This window comes from Buceros rhinoceros, unplaced genomic scaffold (genome assembly GCF_000710305.1).
Source record: "Buceros rhinoceros silvestris isolate BGI_N320 unplaced genomic scaffold, ASM71030v1 scaffold7672, whole genome shotgun sequence".
In the NCBI taxonomy this organism is placed as follows: domain Eukaryota; kingdom Metazoa; phylum Chordata; class Aves; order Bucerotiformes; family Bucerotidae; genus Buceros; species Buceros rhinoceros.
In genome coordinates, this window is record NW_010400589.1 from 1 (window position 1) to 22,454 (window position 22,454).

Consider the following 22,454-nt stretch of genomic DNA (forward strand, 5'->3'; position numbering starts at 1 on the left):
CCTGCCCGGGCTGCCGGGCCGAGCCGGGCCCCGGGAGCATCGGGCTGTGTGCTCGGAGCGAAGCTCGGGGCAGCCTCCCGAGGAGGGTGGTGCCAGGTGGGACCAGCCTGTCCTGAAATACGCACAGAAGTCCCCGTTTGACTTCTGGTACTGCCCTCAAAGCAGTCGAGCCTGGAGCTGGCCAGGCAAATGTTCAGAGCGTGCTGGCCCTGAAGAACTCCAGGTTGTCGCTGGGGAAGAAAAGAGTCTTTGAGAGATGCCTGAGAAATAAGATCTGTAAGGAACTGTTCTCTTTAGCAAAATGCAGAAATGGTAAAGGTCAACTTCATGTGTTTCCTGATTTTTATGTACCTGGCTATGCAAACTGAACATCCTCTAAAAAGAAGTAAACTAAATTAAAAAAAAAAACAAAAACCAACCAAAAATAACAAATGCAAAACTGAGACACATTTGAAGTCAAGGTATGAAGTAAGTTTTCATACTTTGCTAAAGTGTGACTGTAGTAGATGTGTCTGCATTTGTGTAATTTTATGATAAAACAATACTCCATAGCTCTTCTGCAAGATCTCGTTGTTGCATATTAAGCATGATAGTGCTGTCTGCCTTTATGTGTCAATCTCCATAGCAGTTTCCATTTGTAAGCTGACTTTCTGTATTGTGTGCGTTAAAAGATTGGCGGAACTGTTCTAACTCCTCCTCTGCCTTTACTTTCTATTCAAGAACATAAATCAAAATGCAGCTATTTTACTATTGTTAAGGCCAAGGTCTAGATCCCCATTCCTTGCATTAAGGGAATCTTAAGGTGGGATGAGACTCTTTTATTTTTAGCTTATCTAACGGAATTGGTGAGTGGACAAATAAATGAAGAAGGTGCCTTCTACAGGCCGTGGCTGGGGCAGAGGCATAGTGCTGTCTTGTCCTGTGGAAATGCAGTATGGCTGCACATGCTGATTCACAGCTTCATGCTGACCCCTCTGCAGAACTTCAAGACTTGCCCCGAGAAGTCTTTGCTGTTGATCCAACCAATATATGTCAAGCTCCGAACACAGAGGTTCTCTACAGGTGCAGGAAGTGCAGGTACTGTACCTTTTAGATTTCTCCATAAAATACAATTTTGGAATTGACTCAAAAGAAAAATAGTCTATGTAAATCAGTGGGCATCTTGTTACTGTTGGGACAGGGATGAGATCTTGCCAAAGTTTCCATACGGCGTGTGCCACAAAAAATCACACAAAGTGTCTTACGAAATGCACAGCTTCTTGTTCTGTGGGGTTTTGCAGCACTTGTGCAGAGCCTAACCTGCTGTGTTCTACAGGCAGACATAATTCTGCTTGGCTCTGTGAAGCTGCTTGCTCTGAAACTCTAACTTCTAGTTTGTTTTTGACAAGTGGCTTCTCCAGAAGAAACTTCTGGTAGATGTTGGGGTTTACTGCATTTTAACTGCCTTCCCTGGATTGCTTAAAGTGAGATTGAATAATCCTGCTGTTTCCTAGATGTAGATTTTTTCAAGAATTCGAGCATAGATTTAAAGTTTTAGTAGGCAGGAATTATTTAAAAATAGATCTGTATAGCTGTGGGGCTATACATGTACCCAAAAGTACATGAATTGCTGGATTTGTTAAGAAGCAACCCTGAACAGAGGCAGTGCCTGCTGACCTTCTAGACTAAATTAAAAAAAAGCAGGATTTGCAATCCTGTTCAATTACTTACTGTCAGGAGGTCTATGTCCATGTTTTCTAGTGTCTGTAAGTTTTCCCAGTAAGAGAAAAATAAGTGTTTTACTTCTTTTTCCCCCTTTGTCGTGGAGGGCAGGCGCGCTCTGTTCCGCAGCTCTAGCATTTTGTCCCACACGGAAGGAAGTGGGCCAACAGCCTTTGCCCACAAGAGGATAACAGACCCTGCTCAGCGTTGTGGTGATGGCCATGAAAAGTGTACCTCTTACTTCACCGAGCCCGTGCAGTGGATGGAGCCAGCGTTGCTCGGGGTCATGGAAGGACAGGTGAAGGGGGGCGTGCACTTTTTTTAATGTTTTTTTCTTCTTTTTTAAAGGGCAGAGCAAACTGTTTCTATTTTGCTTTCTGGTGCAAAAGCCCCAGCACAAGGACTTACATCTCCCAGCCTTTCCAGCATATACTTCACAGCTTATGAACAGACTCTTAAACGCTAAATATCCTTTTATAGGGAAGTGAGCTGGTGATCTTGTTGGACTGAGAACACTGGCCAGAGTGTTTGATTTTAGTATGAGAAAAAGAGTATGTGTGGGACTTAAATCTGTTGTGGCCTCAGGCTGACTGATGCTTTCTGGAGACAGGCAAAACTGTCCTGGAACCACACCGGGTCTAAGCAGCTGCATTTCCACCGCCTCCCTTTTGCCAGCACAGGTGCCTGCTTCACCCCAGGGCTAAACAGCCATGCCAGTTTAGCTTTTTTGTCCATTTTTCAGCCCATTTACCTTCTGTGAAGCGTTACAAGGGAAGGAGTTGGCTCAGCACAGGTTGCCACAACTTAATGCCACAGTTATATTTTAAATAGCGCGCCTTAGAGTGAGTAACATGTTTTTCTTGCAGCTTCTGTGTCCCAAATGCACGTCAAAGCTGGGCTCCTTCAGCTGGCGGGGCGAGCAGTGTTCCTGTGGCCGCTGGGTGACGCCTGCCTTCCAGATCCACAAAAGTCGAGTGGATGAAGTGAGGACATTGCCAGTTGTTAACTTCCAAACTGCCAAAACCTGAATTCATCACTTCCGTCAAGGGGCTTCCTGATGTCCATAGTGAATTGCTGGCTAGTCTGTGGCTGCCAAGACTGAGTTTGTGACTTCCACCCCTTTGCCATGCAGCGGAATTACATGAACATCCGCTCTGTTTGAGCTTGCTGTATATCTCTGATATATATGTAACACCTTCAAAAGTTGTTGCACGGTGTACAAAAATGCCTGAATGTGGTGATTCTCACTTACCTGCTGCTATTTACCGAAGGTCTCAACTCCTTATTTTAAAGGAATGCTACCATGTTACTTTCAGACTGTGGCCAGCAGTGCTGCTTATTTTCCGATCTAAAAGTTCCCTGCAGTTTGTCTGAAACAACAGCTGAGATTTTAGAAGGTATACTCCGGAACAAGAGGTATGTGGCAGGGAAATATTTTAAGGCTCAGCGAAGTGCCATAGAACAGTACAATTAGAATGGTTGCGTTAGCATGTATGGCATGTAGCAAAAGGCAAGTTTACAGCTGTACTTTCACTGTAATAAAACTAGTCCTAATAATACGTAACCCAAGAATACTATGTTATAACTTTTTCATATAAAGTCTGAAATCATGCAAGCAAGCTGTACTGAAATTGGAGAACTGAAATGTCCCTGCCAAACTGCTGCTTACAGGTTTAAAGGATCTCTAAAGTGACAAAGTAAGATTTTAAGCAAGCTCAAGCTTTCCTGTAGTGTGCTGCGTACACCACTGTGGCACAAGTTTGATTTGACATAAGAAAATAAGACAGATAAAACCTACTTTAAATCAATTTTATTTTCATTGACTTCAACAATTTTTAAACTTTTTTCTTTTTTAAACACAATTTCCAGCAACGTATGTTATGAAATATACAAGATAAAGTAGGTGGTGGAGTTCTGCCCATCTTTTAATTCCTCCCACAGCTGTGGAGGAGAGACTTGCAGGACACCGTGAACATCAGAATCTCAACACTGAAACCAGACACAAAACAAAAAAGACAAAAATATATATGAAACTGTTTGAACTGGTCACACTTCAGGGCCAGGTACAGCACAATAAATATTAGAACTGCATTATTTTAGACATCTGTAAAGTTTATAACATCCTCTATTTAAAGAGATAGGAACATCTGGTTTCTAGCATGAAATGCTACATAGTACAGTGGTGAAGGGTACGAACGATGAGGAATCCAGTAGGGCTTGGATGGTGATAACTCATTCACACATGCTCATTGGTAAAATCAGCAGCATACACCAAAAGTTTAGTGAGCTGTAAACTTAACCATTCACTACCAGAACATCAGCTGGAGGAGTAGTTTATTTTGGGAGAAACAAAAATAGTTAATCCCTTTAAGTTTCTCCCTGACAAAGAGCGAGTTGTTACCATAATGGAAGTGGCAGCATTTGGTCCGTAGCATGAGATCCCTTTGCATCACTACTGGTCGAAGCTGGCACCCGGTGGAAATAACTCGGTGGGGAATTAACGCTTACATGGCCACACCACTGCCACGGTGTCATCAACAAGGGTTACTGTTTCCTGACCATAACAAAGCAGATGTCACATGGGCACACAGTGCTGCACAGGCAAACAGCACTGGGTGCCGCCTGACACAAGCGAGAGGGAGCAGCTGGAGAGCATTTCTCTCTCTGTGCAGCAATGGTACGAGTGAGTGCTGGGCTCTTAGACTTTGACAGAAAGGCTGCCCTATGCTCATTCCTCATCTCATACTAGTTTTACTAATAAACAAGCTCAAGAACTGCTTGACAGAGGTCTTCCAGAGCACAGAGCAGATGACCAGAGTCACTAGCTTCTCTTGCATGGTAATCAACAAGGCAGAGGTAAATACATCTTGTACTTGTCAACCTTCCCCCTCTTCATCCCCCACCCCCAGTTTAGCATCATACATTCCTCCTACAAGAGAACTGGGGACCTTCTGTGCCACCACCAGACAGGTCACGTGAGCACAGGTGGAGGAGGAAGGCTAAGCAACGCTTTCCTAGCATGACCTGAGCATTGTGCTGAGAAGCAACTGAACTGGCAGACAGAGCACCACCAAGAAAGGACCGTGCTTCTTGTCGGTACGTGTGGCATCACCATAATTTGCTGTCTGGCGTGCAGTACAGGGCAGCAGTCACGAGCTTCACAGACTAAAGCAGCTGAGCACCATGAAATTGTCTGGGGTGAGTAAGAGTCAAGAAGGTAAAATTCTGCTAGAAGCTGAGCACCTATGGCTTTGATTTTGGCTGATACTGAGTCCAACAGTCCTGTCTGTAGGAAAATAAAATTCTGTTTCTCCAGTGTGCAAAAGTATACTGGCTGCTTGTACGTGCTCATCTTCTAGTTAGTCCCTTCTTAGGGAAATCTAGCATTACATTTCAGTTGCTGAAGGGAGAGAATAGTGAAGAATTTTTGGTTGTATCAACATGTCACCAGAATACGGTCAAAAGTTCTGTTCAAGAATAGGGAGTTCTATGTCATGATAGTCACATAGCAAAGTGCCAGCTGTAAATGCCCTTCCACTGCCAGCTCAGAACGTACCACGTGACTGCATTAAGATCTACACTTCCTCTGCCGGTAGAGCTCACCTGGTTACATCCCAAGGTGAAAGACTGGTTACCAAGAGAGCTGGGAGAGGCAAGGTGAAATTTTTCCCACCCTAGAAGTGTACAACAGCATTTCCTCACTCAGCAGGCCCATCCACACATCACTCTCCATTTCAGACACACAAAGCAACGCCAAACACAAAACTAAGAGGAATGTTTTGTAAAGACACTCTCTTGAGTATGAACAGGGAAAACATCAGGCTATTTATCGACTCAAGTACTGTTGCATCATTCTTGTAAGGTAGGGAAGCAGAGGAATTGAGATGAGGAATTGAGAGGACAAACTGGAGTGGTCACAGAGGTCAAGTCTAGTCTTCCAGACTGCGAAACGCATTCTGCATATCCTCAAACAGCTGAGCATAGTCCGCCTTGATTTTTGCTTCACCATCTTTTACAGGGTCCTGAAAGACAACACGGCAAATGAACAGATCTGTCAGGAGAAGCCTCAGCAACCCTCTCACTGAGAGTCTTAGTTAATGCTGTGTGATTCAAGAGCTGCAGTGTAATACCAGCTCCTATCCCCAAACCAAACAGAGTAAGGATCTTTGTGACTCAGAAATGCTCTGCTGTACTTCCTGGGGTGCATGCCCTGTAAGTGCAAGGATTACTTTGCCATCACTTGGAGGTTACTTGGTTCCAATTAAAATCTTACTGTGAAATCATAACATGCTCAAAACCATCTTTGTACAGCTTCATTTACTCGGAATATTTTCCACGAAAGGCAAGGACAAAAAATGTAACAATCAGCTTTGCTCTGAGGCTGCAAGGCCTTCCCTGCAAGAAGCACTCTCTGCCCGGCTGTGCAATCTGTTCCATGTCTTTACACCATTCCCCTCTCAGCACTACATTCCTCTGGGTCCATGCAGCTCTTGGGAGACACAGGACTTATGTGCGTGGATGCATTAGTTCTTCATTATCTCTCCAAAGTACAGAGACCACAGAATGCAGGACAGTTTTTCAACTGTTACACAAGGAAATGTAATTTTCCTTTCATAACTATTACTGTACTAGAGAGCCATCTCCACTTAACACGTGTTCACCCTCTAGATTCCTTTTTTCAGCCATGCTGTCCACTGCTCTGCTGCATGCCAGATGTCTTCTGATGGCCAGGGTTTGTAAAAAAGTGTATTGTGTCCCCTGTCTCTGTATAACCAGCTCTCAAAGAAACGCATGTCCCCAGTTGTATCTTGTTATGTTCTTCATCCTTTGAGAATAATATACCAGGGATCTGCTTACTGCAAAAACAAGCCAGTACTCTGCAGGAACAGAATACAGTGGCACCCCAGAACTTTTAATTTTACACATTATTTTAACTTACGGTATTTGTTCTTGAAAGATGTGCAATACTGGCTTATCAGAGTTCTAACACAGTAAGGATTATGCTTCGTAGAGAATATTCCTTAGTATGTCAGCCAGCATCACAGGTTACTCTCCTACCAGTAACTGCTACACCAGTGTGCTCTAGGTGAGTTTTAGGAAAGCTGTACCCTAGAGAGATGGCTACTGACATTACCCAGAGCAGACACTCTGAGCTACTTGTCCTCTCTTTAGCCCACGCTGAAGTTACTCCTCCCTTCCTCTCCTCCTAGCTACCTGCCTTAAGCCCTGAAGCCAAACACAGGGCACATCACCTATTACTGCAGGGGACTAGCTCCTCTCCTATTTAAAATAGCTCCAGTAATACTTTTATCATTACTTTTTAAGCACATTACTGGACTTAAACTTTAGGCTGCTTTTATCTACTCATCGTCTCCTTAGAACATGTTCTTTTACAAGATAAAATCTTTTATAGGATTTCATCACAAAGCACACAGAACAAACAGGAAAGGTGCTTGTACTATTACCACGAATATACGTAACATAGAAGAGACTATTGAAGTTGGGGCTGGCAAGGCTCTGCAGCCAGCACCACCCAACTACGTTTCTGTACTCACAAACTAAAACCAGTTCTTATGTGTGTTCAAAATGATTGCAAAAAATCTCTGTTCACAGATCTCTGTCTAAGGCAGCTGAAGACCTCCTCTGAGTCACCACCTTTCAAAGGCACCAGGAGCTCATGAAGAGCACTGCAACCCCGTTCCTTACAAACATACCTTGAACTTCATGGAGGTAAGTCTGTAGAGGATTTCGCTCATGTTCTCTCGGATGATGGACCACGTGATCTTATTGTCACTCTGGGCTGTGGTTTCTACAGCACGGCGTGCCATGTCATAAAATGCAATCATATTGGAAAGCATTCCCACCGTTTTATAGAAAGGGCAGAACCTGATGGAACAGAAGGTGGTCTGTCAGGCATCTTGGAACCGGTAACAGGACTAGTAAGTCTTTGCTCTTGCGTTCACAACTCCTGAATTCGCACCTGACAGAAAAAGCGCTAGCCTGTTTTACTCAAGGTATTTTAGATACATACTGTCAATGGAGAGAGACTGCCTCTGATAGGTCCTGCATTTTTAAATAGGCTAAGAAACATAGGCTGAAACAATCCTCTTGTGGTGAAGTTTATGAAGCAGCACCCAAATCCTGGGCAAAACAGGAAAGAATAGGAACCATTGCTGTACAAGTCTCACATTTCAATCTGTGACAGTGCTAATGAGACAGGGGAAACACCAGAGCAACCAGCGGAATTCCTCCTTCCTGTTCTGTCCATCCCAGCCTTCCTCCAAGCAGCCTGGAATGACCTGACAGCTGCGAAAGTTTCTTTGCCCGCAGTAAGGGGAATGTTTCTATGACAAGAGCACTCCACACAAGAAGCTCCATTTTTAATGGGTCAATGACGGCCACAGAAGGTACCTCATTATTATTCATACCTTACATCACACTACTCCCTGTGCTTCCCTATGGCACACAAGCATACCTGCCCTACTAACCTAATCAAAGGCACATTCCCCATTACAGAATGATGTATGTCTAATTTACTCAAGACCTCCTGATCTACCTGGGCTGAGGAGCAAGACTGTACTGGCTGTTAAAACAAAAGCATAATAAGCACTGCACTAGGGAAAAGAAGTTTTTTTGATGGCTCAAACTTACTCAAGAATTATGCAACAATAACTAAAGGCAGATTCTTGCAGTCCCCCAGGCATTGCTACAATAAAGAGGAAGACTTTGGGTATTGACTGTGAAAATAAAGTGTTCCTCTCCTCCTCCTCCTCCTCCTCCAGAGGATAGAAGGACATGTCACTGCAGAAATACTGGCTAACCAATAGACGAGGGCATGAGAAACCCAAAAGCTGTGAACGCATTCAGAAAAGGTCTGCATGCCTGGGGTAAGAAAATATGAACACAACTGTTCAATGGCCTACCTAAGCATAGTTCTTCCATTTGCTTATGGTGAGTAATATTAATTTCTGCACTGATCCATTACCAAATAAAATAGCTGTCTTAAATCCAGACTACGCAGGACAAAGAAAGCAGAGTGGACAGTCGGATCTCACCTGTCATAAGGCGTATAGCCATTCTGTTGCAAGAAATCATCTTTTATCAGCTTGGCAACCTCCAAGGTAATTTTATCCGTTTCTGCCAAGGAAGCCTAGAAAAGTAAGATATGCTGTTAGTTTAGTTCTCAGGTCCACAGGGGTGTGGTATGTCCTGGCCAAGAACCACTACCTTTCAGTATCTGTTTTCTTCCTACCCTCTTAAGATGGCTTCCAGCAGAATTCTGTCTTTTGGGTAAGTCTCACTCCCTGCTACAGAACAGCCAATTTAACTGATTGGCAAATTAAGGCGGGCCAAACAGCCAGTAAGCCTACTTGTAAGTCTATCTGATGATAAACAACAGAAAGGAAGTTTCCGTTAAGATAGTGGAAAAGCCACCAGACACAGAAAACACACACAGCTCTACTGTGAGGTATGCTGAAACGTTACCTTCCTACGTAAAGAGGTAATATAAAGCAGCAAATTCATTTTTACCTTCCTCAATCCTTATGTCCATGGAAAAGAACCCCTAGATCTCAGCATGCTACATCAATAAGCAATCTTAAGGATTTGATACCAGCCTCCACAGCTACCATTGGACTCTCCCCATCTGGCATTCAAGAGAAGTAAAGGAGTTGATGACAATGCCTGTATACTCGCGGGACAACCACAACCCTGCTGCACACCGCTGCTGTTGGCAGTGACCACAGGTAACTCTTCACATTCATCGTCCTTTCACTAAAGAGGGCTGGTGGAGTTTTAAGCTTGCCTTCTAGACAGGAAGTTTGGACCTTCTTTCAGAAGGAGACTAACAGAATTCAGAGCTAAAAAGAAAAGAAAAATCTGATAGTTTTTCCACAATTCCCCCTTTCTAAAGGTTTGTTGCAGTTGTTAGCCAAGCCCAGACTGAAAGAAGCTGTTAAAATATCTTTGAAAACAAGATCACCGATTCCAGTACTTCTATCATGGGAATAATGCCTAGTTACAACAGGCGTTGTTCAACAATGTACAACATTGGCTTATCAACATCCCTTCCACACCACGGAACTGATTCTACCCTGTTCTGCAGACTTGTTTTTAGGAACATGGTTTTGTAAATAGAAAACTGCAGAAGGCCCTAAGGTGTCATTTCCTTATCTTCCAAGATGTGTCTAGAGAAGAGAGCTCTGCTAGGCACCACCTGGTGAAAGGCCTCATCTTGGTTGGGCTAGAATATGTGTAAATAGGGAGAGCATCAGGAGCAAATTCTTCCAAATAACTGTCGTTATTGCAAGTAACCGGACACTACCGCCACCTTGTAAATCAGCATAGCTTGTCTGAGCATCATGGAATTTAATTACTGTCAAGTATGTGCTAGGCACCTGTGAATTATCATATTTACAGCACTAAGCTGAAACACAGGGTTTTCACTGAGTCCCTTTTGAGAGCTCTCAAGGGACACTTTCATCCAAGTTCAGCTTTCTCTCCAAAAGAGTAAAGTGAATGAAGGAAATTAAAGAATGTCTGTAAAATGGTGCTGTATGTCATGTCATAGGTTTCTATAGAGAAACTAGGTAATCAGCAATTTTTAGAAAAAGCAGACATTACTTCTGTTTCTACTGGCCAGCTTGTAAATGACAACACCACTCTTCTGCAGCTGGCAAGCTGGTTTCTAATAAATTGTAACCCCTCAGATGACTTTCACAGTAAAGATCAGTTTGCATCGTTTCTCCTGGAAAAATTACTTCCAATGGAGAACTACTGTAAGTTGCAGCAAAGGGCATTTCAGCAGTACTAGAACACTGAAGCACCTGAGGTTTTGTAACTCCAGGAGCGGCCGAGGGAACTGGGGTTGTTTAGTCCAGAGAAAAGGAGGCTAAGGGGAGATCTCACCGCTCTCTACAACTCCCTGAAAGGAAGTTGTTTGTAGCAAGGTGGGGATCAGTCTCTTCTTCCATGTAACAAGCCATAGGACAAGAGGAAATGGCCTTAAGTTGTGCCAGTGGAGGTTTAGGTTGGATATTAGGAAAAAAAAGTCTTCACCAAAAGGGTTGTGAAGCACTGGAAGAGGCTGCCCAGGAAGTGGATGAGTCACTGTCCCTGGAGGTATTTAAAAGACATGTAGATGTGGTGCTGAGGGACATGGTTAAGTGGTGGACTTGGTGGTACTGGGTTACGGGTTGGATTTAAAGGTCTTTTCCAACCTAAATGGTTCTGTGATTCTAAGTTACATAAGAAAAGTAGCATCTAGCCAAGCTTTATCAAATCTAACCAAGTATTTGTCATTAGCAGTAAGGAAGCTGGAATAAAGCACAGTCAGAAGCAGGAGAGCCTGACATCTCCCAGTAACCATTTGCCTTCTATTCACAATGCAGTGGATCATCAAGTCTGGTCTAAGACATGGTCAAAAGCTTGCACTGGCAGTAAGGAAATGGAAGATAGCTCACTGACACCACGTTTCCTCACTGATTAGTCACCTTCCCCACAAGCTGCACAATCTCTGCAAGATCCTCTTCCTCCTGTAGGATCTCTTTGGCCTTTGTCCTGAGAGGGACAAACTCTGTGAAATGTTTGTCATAGTACTCGTCCAGGGCACGTGTATATTTGCTGTAACTGATCAGCCAGTTGACAGAGGGGAAGTGCTTGCGTTGTGCCAGCTTCTTATCCAGGCCCCAGAAAACCTGTTGGAAGCCAGAAAGATCAACCAGTGTCCCAAATCAAAACCAAACCAAAATAATTGAAGGCCATTAAAACAAACACACCATACAGAAAGCAAGATTGAACAAATGCATCATGGCAAAGGCTATCACACATGCAAGCCTGAGAGAGAAAAATAAACAATTCCTTATGTTAATTTAATTATAGCAGTGACTTTCAAATACACTTCTCAAAAAATGATGCATCTTTTAAGCTGAGTTCACACTTATTCTGCTTGAGAGCCCTCATGAGAGAGAAGTCAGCCGTAACAAAAACAATACTGGAGTCTAATTAAGTGCAGCCCTGTTAGACATAACTCCTTTTCCCAAAACATGGCTGGGCTATCAGCTGCAAGACACCTTCTCCCAGTCAGCTGCTCTCAGGATTTTGTCATGGTTTCAATGCACCTATTAAGAGTGGTTCACTTTCCACCCCAGTTGAGAGCAGACGCATTTGAAGTGCAGCAATCAGGAAGCACGCGGGTACTCTTGAGCAGTCAGCATTGGAAGGAACTGCTACCCTCGCTTCTGCTTCCAAAGGGATCTCAAATCAGTTCAGAGCCCATCTTATAAGGTCGCCTTTTACACTGTTAGAACATTTTCCAAAGCACCCTACGAAGCTTCCTGCATCAAATCAAAGCTCTCACACCCCAGCCACTGACATATACGCACTGAACCACAATCATTTTGAGTCCAGCAAAGTGGACAGAAGAGCTGCAACATCATGGGACGTACCTGAACAATGCCCAGTGTAGCAGATGTGACAGGATCAGAGAAGTCACCACCTGGGGGGGAGACACTGTGCAGGAAGGGAAAAGGAGGAGTTATCAGAATTGCTTTCACAGTTTAAACTGAAGGGCCGAACATACAACTGCACAGGTCCGTGGTCACAGAAACCAGAAAAGCCAGCACAGTTTCAACCAACAGATTGCAAGCTTCCACTGCAGAAAGTGATTGATGCATACCCACACAGGGTTGTATCAGTGCCTCATTGACAGTATCAAGGTACGATTCCAGTCACTTAGCTCCAGGTAGTGACTCCAGCTTGGATTATCAAACCTATCTCAACTGAAACAGTCAGCAAGCGTGCCAAGAGAACACCGTAAGACACAGTGCAATGATTATTTTACAGAAAACAATATCTCAGTTTGAAATTCTTTCATATATTCACCTATACAATAACTGCTCCAACTTCATTTGGGCTTGACATCCTAATATATGCCTTCCCAGAGGTAAAAAAGCCCCCATCTTCCATCCTCAAAAGCAGAATGCATTGGTGTACATATGTTACGAACAGCTGAACTAAGCAGAGCGAAGAATGGACTCTGGGTGTTCTTACAGATGCTAGAGGCTTGGCTGAAAATGTGTGGGCAGGAAATTCACTTTGCCCGTAGTATGATATACAAATCAGTATCACCTGGAAGAACATCTGGGGACTACATGGTTTTCACAGCCCATCACAGCTTGAGATGCTGCTCCATGTAATTCTACTCTATTTAAGCACGAGAATCATGATTCAGTATGCCCCCAAGCACACACGCTGCTGCTCTAACTGCCCCTTCTTTCTTGCTCTGAGCATGGTATGACATGCATTTCAGTGACAGCTCTTAACAACGTTCTTCCCTAGCCATTTGCTCCAATTGCTGCAAGTGACTGCAATTCCACAACTCACAGACCTACCTGTCCACATTCATTCTTTCTGCCCCCACGCACAATTTAGCAGCAGGTTCTGGGTGAACAGAGACTAAATATCTACCTACTCATTCACATACTTTTAGATCTGCAGCTGCACTGAGCAACAAGACTACTTTGTCTGAAAAATCAGTACTTTGTCACACAAAATCACAGACGAAGAACTGCAGCCAACGCAAAGCAAAGAAATGCAACACTCACGCTCCAACAATGCTGACACTGCCTTCTCTTTCAGGATTTCCCAGACACTTTACTCTGCCAGCTCGCTCATAGAAGGAGGCTAGACGGGCACCAAGGTAGGCTGGATAACCACTGTCTGCAAACACCAACACACAGAAATTGAGTGAAAGGCTCAGAGTTTAAAGGATGCATTTACAAGACTAGGCTGAGAAAAGACTACTCACCAGCTGGCATTTCAGCCAGTCGCCCTGAAATTTCTCTGAGGGCCTCAGCCCATCGGGAAGTAGAGTCTGCCATCATACTGACATGGTAGCCCATGTCCCGGAAATACTCAGACAGAGTGATTCCTAAAACAAAGAGATCAGTGTGCTGCAGGATACGGTTCAGAAAGGAATTACAGGCTCATGTGTTGTCATCATGATGCAAATAAGCCAAATTATTTAAGTTTATGCTTTGATGGAGACAGACACCGAAAGTTATTCTTTCTTCCCACTAGGTCATATCCTTGCTCTCTTTTGTTTTGTTTATTTCTTCTCACTCATGAGCCACTCTGGCTCATCTTACATTCGCACTTATTTCCTTGAAGAGACATGGCAACGTCACCGATGCTGCTCTTTGCCTCACCAAAACCATGAACAAAGCCTCCTCTTATTGTAAAATGTCTCCTTCCCTTTCAAACTACTAGAATACCACAGTGAGAAAAGGTCATGTTTTATCTTCATTATCTGACCACTTTTCATAAAAAAAAGAATTAAAATAAAACTTCTAAGAGGCTGCACAGGAAAGACTAGTCTGCCAACTCATGAAGTACTACTCCTACCCATTAAGTAGCTGTACTTGTCAGCAAAAAGCTTTTCACAAACAAAAGCACACAGAATTAACACAGGGAAAAAGACTATGAGAGCTGGTGCAGTAAGTTATAAGCAAAATTTACTCAACATTCAGAAATTGTAATTCTATACCAGCAACCCAAATTCAGTTAAGACACTAGGACTTCATGCAGACAAGGCCCAAAAGGGTTGACTCCTGAAACTAAGCAGGTTTCTTCGTACTGACCATCTCAGGAACTGAAAATACCAGAGCGTGATGGCTTGCCCTACACACTCAGTTTTCACAGCTTCCTGTAAATCTTACCAGTATAGATAGAGGCTTCTCTTGCAGCCACGGGCATGTTGGAGGTATTTGCTACCAGAGCTGTTCTCTTCATGATGCTTTCTACCTTGCCATCAACTTCCATTGTTAACTAAATTGCAAGAAAAGAAAAAAGTAACAGTAGCAAGTTTTTTTGATTATTTTTTGCCATTTGTTTCTTTACTGTATTACTTGCCTTGTATCTGGATACTCTCCTCACAGCTACTCTGCCAGAGACAAGATTAAAGATTTCAGGATACTATGCTGGTTTGCCTTCCAGATTGCACAGATTAACTCTTTAATGTACAAGCCTCAGCCTCATCTTCTGCAACTGGCAAATCCCTATTGATCCCATTGAAATGAGAAATGACAGATCCACTGCATCAGGAAGTACAGTATCTTCTCTCAGTTTACTAGGCTGGAAGACCCAAGAAGTCTTAGTCTCCTGTCATAAGTCTGTTTGGAATCAGATAAATTTTTCCCCCATCTACACTGATACAAGTTTGTCTTTGACAACTGGACATAAAACCACACTCATAACCCCGGTGAAGCCTCACAAGCACCTGAACAACAGAATGCATATCCTGATATTTGTGTAGAATTTTACTTACAATTTACCGTTTTCATGGCCACCTCATCTTGACTCTCACTTGTAATCAATCGACACACCCAAGCCTTTTACCCCTTATTTCTGACAGGGAAGTTTTAGCCTAACAGTTCAGGCTATTTAGCTTCTTTCCCGTATTTTACGCGAGACTGTGCCACAACTAAGTCACTAACATGTACCAACAGGTTGTAGAAGGATTGGTAAACCTCTTCCAGCTTTTTTTTTTTTTTTTTTAAAACCAGGCATTTTCTAATTCCTTCAGAAAGTATTCAAAAGCCTAACAAGACCGCCTAATGTCTGGTAACTGTATCACCACCCTGTACCCTCTAAATACAGGTGCTACGTGTGCTACACATGGTTAAGTCAGAAAGGTTAGAGACGTTACCAGTGAAAGGTAAGGTAACTAATTGTAACTGTTCTAAATGACAACCTGGCATTCATTTTGGCTTTATTTTTAAGAAAGTTAGAATGTAAACCCAAAACCTAGTCCAGATGTTTACTGAGGGGCCACTGAAAGCATTCTTGAATGAGACAAAAGGGATTTCTGCTACTACACTACTACTACAGTGTAAGAAAACTTAAAGCAGGGAGGCAAGAAGATTATTTCAAGTCACCCTTCCAATACTGTATTTCATTCAGTTACAATACCAGTACAATAGCAAGTCTTCCCAAGAAGGTTTACTCTCCATGAATTCTCCATACTAACCTCAGGGAAATCTCTCAGTACTTCAGACATTTCATTTCCTCGTTCTCCACAGCCTACATAAATGATGACATCACTGTTGGAGTATTTTGAGAGAGACTGTGAGATCACAGTCTTCCCACAACCAAATGCCCCGGGAATCGCTGTTGTACCCCCTTGTACACACCTGAGTAAAGAAAAAGGACTCTGATTTGCAAGGAACTAAAAAACAACTCTCTCCCATCTTAGAGAATATTTTCCAATAAAATTCTCCTGTTAAAACCAGAACGACAGGAGTCACACTCAGTGTTCTGGGTGAGCAGCACAGAGGTATTTCAGTAAACCAAAAGACTACTGCCTGCGAAGTACACAAGTTATGCTGGTACAACAGCTAGACTTTCAGGCTTCAAACAGCAGTTTTCACAGCTGGAAGCACCAATGGAATGCAAATGCTGAGAAAAGAACGACTGTACTGAGCTATGCAGTATAAGAATAAGCAGCACAGTATTTTAGGACCAAAATTACTGAATTCAGTGTCTTGGAAGTCAGCTGTGCAAATGAGCATTTTGTGTTGCAGTTAAGCGCAACTGCTTTCATAAGTGGTGACCCCAAAATCATCGGGAACTACACATCATCAAGGAAAGAGATCCTCCTTACGTGTTCAAATGGAGATACCGAGCTGGACAGTTCTAGCCTTTCTGCACATTTGGCACGATTATGTTATTTTTATGCTTATACATTCTTTACTAGGTTAATGCACTAGGAACTATCTTCATTTTTTCCACTAGTAGGTTCTCCTGTCAAATACAGGAATATGAGGAATTCAGCTAAATATTTTTTGATATTATGTTGTGATACGTAGTGAAAGCTTGGAGTCTGTTTGCCCTTAAAAAAAAAATATTTAAGGCTTTCTCCCTCCCCTTCTCCCGCAAAAGAGAGATTTCTTACATATTAGAAAAAAAAAAAGGTAGTACTTACGGGAAGAGGGCATCCAGGACCCGTTGGCCAGTTAATAAAGGATGATTGGCTGGTAACTTCTCTGTAACTGGACGGACTTGACGTACAGGCCAGACCTGGACCATAGTGAACTTCTCCTTCACACCTTCAAACTCCAGCTCTAAGACAACATCCTAACAGACAGCACCGGACATCTGAAGTAAGCAAACAGCTGCACACTGGACTAGCATACAAATTTTCATCTCAACTACTCTGAACAGCCAGGTCTTTGATAACACTACAGACTTCTCAGAACCTCAACATGTTATCATCCCTTCCCAAGGGAAGGTTCTTTCTCTTATTTACATTGCTACTGGGGGAAGGGGGGGAAAGTGCAAGATGAAGCTTCAACTAAAAATATGCTTTTGAACAGCAACTAAATTTTACATATTGATAAGATACTGTAGATCCCTACAGAGGTCAGCAAACATGGCATACTGAAGTGCCATTGGGAAGCCATATACATAGAAAGTAACCGCACAAGATAATCACGTAAATCCTGCAGGCAGGTAGCAGAAGCAATCATTAACTCAGACATCTTGTATGAAACGCTTTCTAGCTGGCATCTCGCAGAACAGAAAGTGTAGCAACCTTACGAAAGAGACATGGAATATATCAGCAGCTGCTGTTTAGGGAGACTTACTGAAGTGTCATAGTTTCCTGGAGGAGCAATGTATGTAACTGTACCCCTGTTCCGTGGGGGCAGCATGATTTTGTGTTTGATAAGGGAGTTTTCATTCACCACACCATAAATATCTCCACCAGTGATGTGGCTGCCAACCTAAAATCAGAACAGGTCTCTTAGTCATAAGTGAGAGCTCCGGTTTTAAAAAAGAACCGTGACAGTAACTACAGCTATTAAGTCTAGCACTGTGATTGTTCCCTTTAACAATTCCCATTGTTAAGCACAGTACTCCATTTACATAACTCATTACACTAACAGCACATCGCTAGCAATGCTATCTGGGTTCAGGCACCTTTCAAGGCTCAGACAGTAGTAATTACTGACTGATGCAAGGAATTTTCCTCATTTCTTTTACACCTCAGCTTAATGTGTTAAGTAGAGAAAGGATAGCACATACTAATCCGTGGGGCTGGAAAAAAGATGCAGCCAAGGGCTAACTCCATGATGTTTTCCAGACCTAAGGCTATCTTCACCATTTGCAAAAGGTGTGCTTCAGTCTTTTTTTTTTTTTGCTCAGGTAACACCTGCTCCTGCTAATGTTTAGTGCAATTCCACTAGCTTCTTTACAGTTTTGCAAATACATTAAAACTTTGTTGCTGCTACAGATGAGAAAGTTGCACACAGTAAATCACGCTAAGTTTTAGTGATCCCCATCCAGCCTCATACATCACTAGCACCTCCTAGCACCATTTTTTGCAGACTGAAATCCAGTGTTAACCATAGCCTTGGCACCCAGCTCCAGCCCTAAGCCCTGGGGACAGAGGAGCAAGAAAGGAAGACAGGCTTCTCAGAACCTACCCGCAAATTTTTGGAAGGCGTGAAGTCCCATTTAACATCTCGGCTCAAAGCTGACACGTTGATACCTCTAGGGATATAGATACTTTTGGTCAGAGTGCTGATGTCTGAGAGAGGCCTCTGGATACCATCAAAAATAGCTCCCATAATGCCAGGCCCTAGTTCCACTGACAGAGGTTTACCAGTACGGAGTACAGGATCTCCTACAGAGACACCAGCTAAAGCATTGCTGAGGAAAAGTTCATCCAGAGAAAGGGCAGAAGGCATCACATTCACAACACCATACTCTTAAACCACTTTTCTGACTTCATTACACATGATCAGTTGAGAAACACGTAGGCTTTATTCTAAACTCAAGCTGAAATTGCTAAAGGAACAACAGTGCTCATTCTTCAGAGAGGAAAAGTAGGGGAAAATATTCTGCTTTGCCATCATTAGTTCAAGTCAGCTATGTGGATGAGTTTTCTGGATGACAAAGAGTCAGACACTTCTTAAATCTTCAAACCTAGAAAACGGGTTTGATTGTTAGTCAGACAATGTTATGAAATATATAACTTTATGCTTCAGAATTTTAGAGAGCATGTCTGTTTTGACCTTGAGCTTTGCACAGCCTTTTTAACAGCAGTCTAATTTTAAAGTGAGTTTGTACAAGACCAGCATTAATCCCCTCCTCTCTGGTTATCAAGTTGTCCAGTCTACGCACTCTCTGAGCTCCAAAGATGCACAATGGACTTCTCCACAAAGGGCCACTGGTTTGGCAAAAGGCCCTGCTAGAATACAAAAGAAACACCCAAAACCCTATGCGAGACGAGATTAAACACAAGTTGACTTCAGAGAGCCCTGTGACAGAGCCCTCTCATCAGGAACATAAGTTTAAACTGTACTCAAAATTGTCCCGTGTACTGGTGGAAGGCTACTAGATACTCCTGTGACGATACCATCTAAAATGATAAATTAAGTACAGACAGGAGCTAGTCCCCAGTTTACCATGCGGCTCCTCAGAACAAAGCTTTGGGAGCAGCACAGGCCTCTTCCTAGCCTCTACCGTTACAGAGAGCCAACTCTCAACTTTAAAAGAATATGAAAAAAAAAAAAAAGGTCTGGCTTCAAGTTTTATGACTTCATTTCTGACGTTCTCTCACACATATAATAGAAAATAAATTTTAAGATAAGTAGATTTTAGAATACATGCTGTGTCCTAGCTGTACCAGAATTCTGTAAGCGCACTGCAGAAGCAAAAATGTGATCTTCCACAACTGGCAAAATACTCTGACCAGAAGAAGGCATTTTGCCCACTTCACATTTCCTATTTAAGAGTTATATAAGCATAGTTTAAAAAAAAAAAAAGAAAAAATGCAGCTTGGTAGTTTTGCTATTTATGGTTGACATTTGTCAAACAACTTCCTTAATGAAGAGGTGTAATATTTAAATTACGATTAACGTAAATTCTAAGGTGCACATTATTTAATTTCCACTTTAAAAAAAAAAAGTATCCTCAGCGTACAGCCAAGCAAGGTAAGGTTTACCTCAAAACCATCAGAATTTACAAAAGCTGTGCAGAACAGATGTCCTGCTGGCACCGGAAGAACCATGCGCTGGTCCCTGTCAGCTTTGTTCACTGTCCTCACCCTCATCACCGCTGTGTTCTGGCAGGCCCAGAGGGATCAGTGAGAAGGATACATGTTTCTTCATACACCTGGACGGTTGCCAAATCACCTTCCAGTCGGATGATCTCCCCCACCAGTTCACTGTGGCCTACTCGTACCAGCTCGTACATAGCAGCACCTGCCATGTTGCATGCCGTGACCACTGAAAAGACAAGGCGCATAGGTGAGTATTTTTCCTGTAGCTCAGGAAATTTACTCATCAGCAGTTAGTAAGAACTGCACAGCATAAGCCTGGTCTTTCACCAAATCAGAAGCACATTCTTGATTTGACAAAAGGGATAATTTGGCTGCCACAAATCATGACATTTCTAGTTTAAAAGCCAAAAGCTACAGTCTCCCTATATTTTTCACACTGTTCCTTTATGCTCAGTAACAGGACACCTCTGGAGCGTAGTCTTCCACAGACAATTCATGCCATAATTTCTTTTATCTTGACAGACAGCAAATGTTTAGGGTTTTAGAGACACAGTGAACTTTAACACACGTTGCATAGACACTTCTCCCTTTCAGTTACCTGGGCCGTATTCCCATCTGACTAAAGCATACAAGAAAATGGTAAAAGCTCACCTGATACCTGGTAGTTACATAAACCTGGTGGGGTTTATGTGGTTGGGGACCAGCATTTTCAAGTCACTCAAACTTCTGTTTACCTTGGTAGCATCTGGATGCTCACATAACAAACTATTTCCATGTACAGATCAAGCCAAGCTGCCTGCTAAAGGCAATACATAACCTTGTCTCTAAAGTGGCAGATGCCTACAAAACTTTTAAGAAAACACTATTTTAATACTTTATTTTTAGACAAGTCACGTAATCTTTGGGCACTTAACTTTCAACAGAACAAGACTGTTTCACAACACGTTTTGGGTTTGAAACCTCACACTGTTTTGAGCTGGATTTCAGCAGGTCATAGATAAGGCCTAGCTGCTTTAGGACAAGATTTATTAAGTCTTTTATATTATAATATATCCAACTTGCACATCTATTTACACAAAATTACACTTCCCACTTCTCAGGAAAGAGAGCCATTATCAGTTTAAAAGTGTTCTAAAGTATCACTTCTGCAGTTACGGAATTGGCAGTTGAAGTACAGATACTTATTTAGGTAGAAACAAGCCAAAGGAGTTTAATATTCATCAAATAAGCTGCATTAAAAAAAGTATATGCTATTCTTCTGTTCTCACATTCCCATTCTTTCCTTCCCCTCTTGGAGGGAATGCAGGAGGGAGCAGAAAAGCCAGTAGAGTCTGCACACATTCAAAAGCTGTTACCATCAGAGCCTAAAGAAACTATTTAAGCTGATAAAGGAGGAGTAAGAGTCCTCCTTCTCCCAGCTGCACTACCAGCACACTCTGCCACCTTCCCTGATCCTTGCAGCTCCTTGCTGAGCTCCTCCAGCCCATAGCGCAGTAACACAGAACAGCCTGATACTGGCAGGGGACTGAGTATTCTGGAGACTACAAGGGTCAAACTGCATTTCAGTGAGAATGGACTATGCATCTCGCATCCTTTTAGAGCAGCTTAATACACTGAGCCTACAGATTTCCGACCAAGTGGCTTTAACTCATCCAGAAAGCTGACTACCTTTTGTTATTATTATTATTCATCAGCCTTCTTCTGCTCATTACATATTTAAATAAGGTTAATTAGCAATAACATCCTGTAAGTATATTTCTTAATATTTTATCAGACCATAAGTCAGTGATCCTGTTTTAAAGGCTTCTCCAAAAAGGAAAGAGAAAAAACCCCACCCAGAGCTCTACTGTACTTCGCCACTTTCAAGTGAACAATATTAACAAGACACTACATGAAAAAGAACCTATGATTTCCTTTTTTACCTACCAGGTCCCGAAACTCCATGGACATATCCAACAAAAGCCTCTCTGTCCTCATCACGTATTTTGGGTAGCTTGGAGAAGTCCATTTTGCCTGTTCAGCTGTACAGAAGGAACAAAGAACAGTCAGTCCTGAAGAGTACATGTACGTAATAAGTTCCTTCTCCTCCTCCTCTCTGCTTTCTGCTTGTTTCCAGTTGGAAAGAATTCTGAATTTAAGAATTCTGAACTCATATAGCCTGAAACACCTTAACCACACTGATTTTAGAGCTGTAAAAAGTTAAAAAGTAACTCATTTAAACAAACAAAAGAACAAACATCCTCTATTGCACAAACACAGGAGTGGAACATCACTTCATAATATGCTCTACCAACCACCGCTGAGCTTTTACACTCTAAAAATGCCGTAACACTTCTGGACTGTTTTCAAGCCCAGTAACAGGATATTTAAACAATGGAGAAGCTCTTCTGTATTCCACATCTCATCAACCCTCCTTCAAAATATGGAGGTTTCTATGCTTCTGAGAGAGTAAGAGGGGACTGCTTTACTGTCACCAGTCTCTAAAAGGCAATACTATGAATACTAGTTTAGAAAATTCTATTTTTATTATCTTAAGTTGCTGAACCAGAGTGTTCAGAGGAAGGAACATACATTTTCACAAGCACCAGCACACAAACATTCAAGTCCTCTCCATATGCCTCACAGCTAGGTATTACGCAATCTTTGCTTTCAGTGAAACCTGTGGAGCATTATAGCAGAATTGTGCTGAATA

At 42.5% G+C, this 22,454-nt stretch overlaps 2 protein-coding genes across 2 annotated transcripts; one reads left to right on the forward strand and one right to left on the reverse strand.

Moving 5' to 3' along the window:
- The first annotated feature begins 934 nt into the window (after positions 1 to 934).
- On the forward strand, positions 935 to 2,729 carry DUSP12 (dual specificity phosphatase 12). The gene is made up of 3 exons (XM_010131919.1): positions 935 to 1,077; positions 1,813 to 1,999; positions 2,568 to 2,729. The coding sequence occupies exons 1-3, from the start codon at positions 935 to 937 to the stop codon at positions 2,727 to 2,729; spliced, it is 492 nt and encodes a 163-aa protein (XP_010130221.1).
- A 2,396-nt stretch (positions 2,730 to 5,125) lies between these two features.
- Positions 5,126 to 21,776, reverse strand: ATP6V1A (ATPase, H+ transporting, lysosomal 70kDa, V1 subunit A). The gene is made up of 14 exons (XM_010131918.1): positions 21,689 to 21,776; positions 19,860 to 19,988; positions 18,183 to 18,397; positions 17,343 to 17,480; positions 16,682 to 16,833; positions 15,728 to 15,890; positions 14,418 to 14,526; positions 13,508 to 13,630; positions 13,305 to 13,419; positions 12,147 to 12,210; positions 11,193 to 11,396; positions 8,757 to 8,851; positions 7,416 to 7,587; positions 5,126 to 5,723 (listed from the first exon to the last, which is right to left on the reverse strand). The coding sequence occupies exons 1-14, from the start codon at positions 21,768 to 21,770 to the stop codon at positions 5,631 to 5,633; spliced, it is 1,854 nt and encodes a 617-aa protein (XP_010130220.1). The 5' UTR covers positions 21,771 to 21,776; the 3' UTR covers positions 5,126 to 5,630.
- Between the last annotated feature and the right edge of the window lie 678 nt (positions 21,777 to 22,454).

Bases quoted from the DNA above. Each gene is read 5' to 3' on its own strand.
- DUSP12 (XM_010131919.1), top strand. From the start codon at position 935: ATGGCTGCACATGCTGATTCACAGCTTCATGCTGACCCCTCTGCAGAA. The intron at 1,078-1,812 runs GTACTGTACCTT...CGTGGAGGGCAG, and splicing joins TACAGGTGCAGGAAGTGCAG to GCGCGCTCTGTTCCGCAGCT. The intron at 2,000-2,567 runs GTGAAGGGGGGC...TTTTTCTTGCAG, and splicing joins TCGGGGTCATGGAAGGACAG to CTTCTGTGTCCCAAATGCAC.
- ATP6V1A (XM_010131918.1), bottom strand. From the start codon at position 21,770: ATGGACTTCTCCAAGCTACCCAAAATACGTGATGAGGACAGAGAGGCT. The intron at 19,989-21,688 runs GTAGGTAAAAAA...TTGTCTTTTCAG, and splicing joins CCATGGAGTTTCGGGACCTG to TGGTCACGGCATGCAACATG. The intron at 7,588-8,756 runs GTGAGATCCGAC...CTGTTCCATCAG, and splicing joins GGCTATACGCCTTATGACAG to GTTCTGCCCTTTCTATAAAA.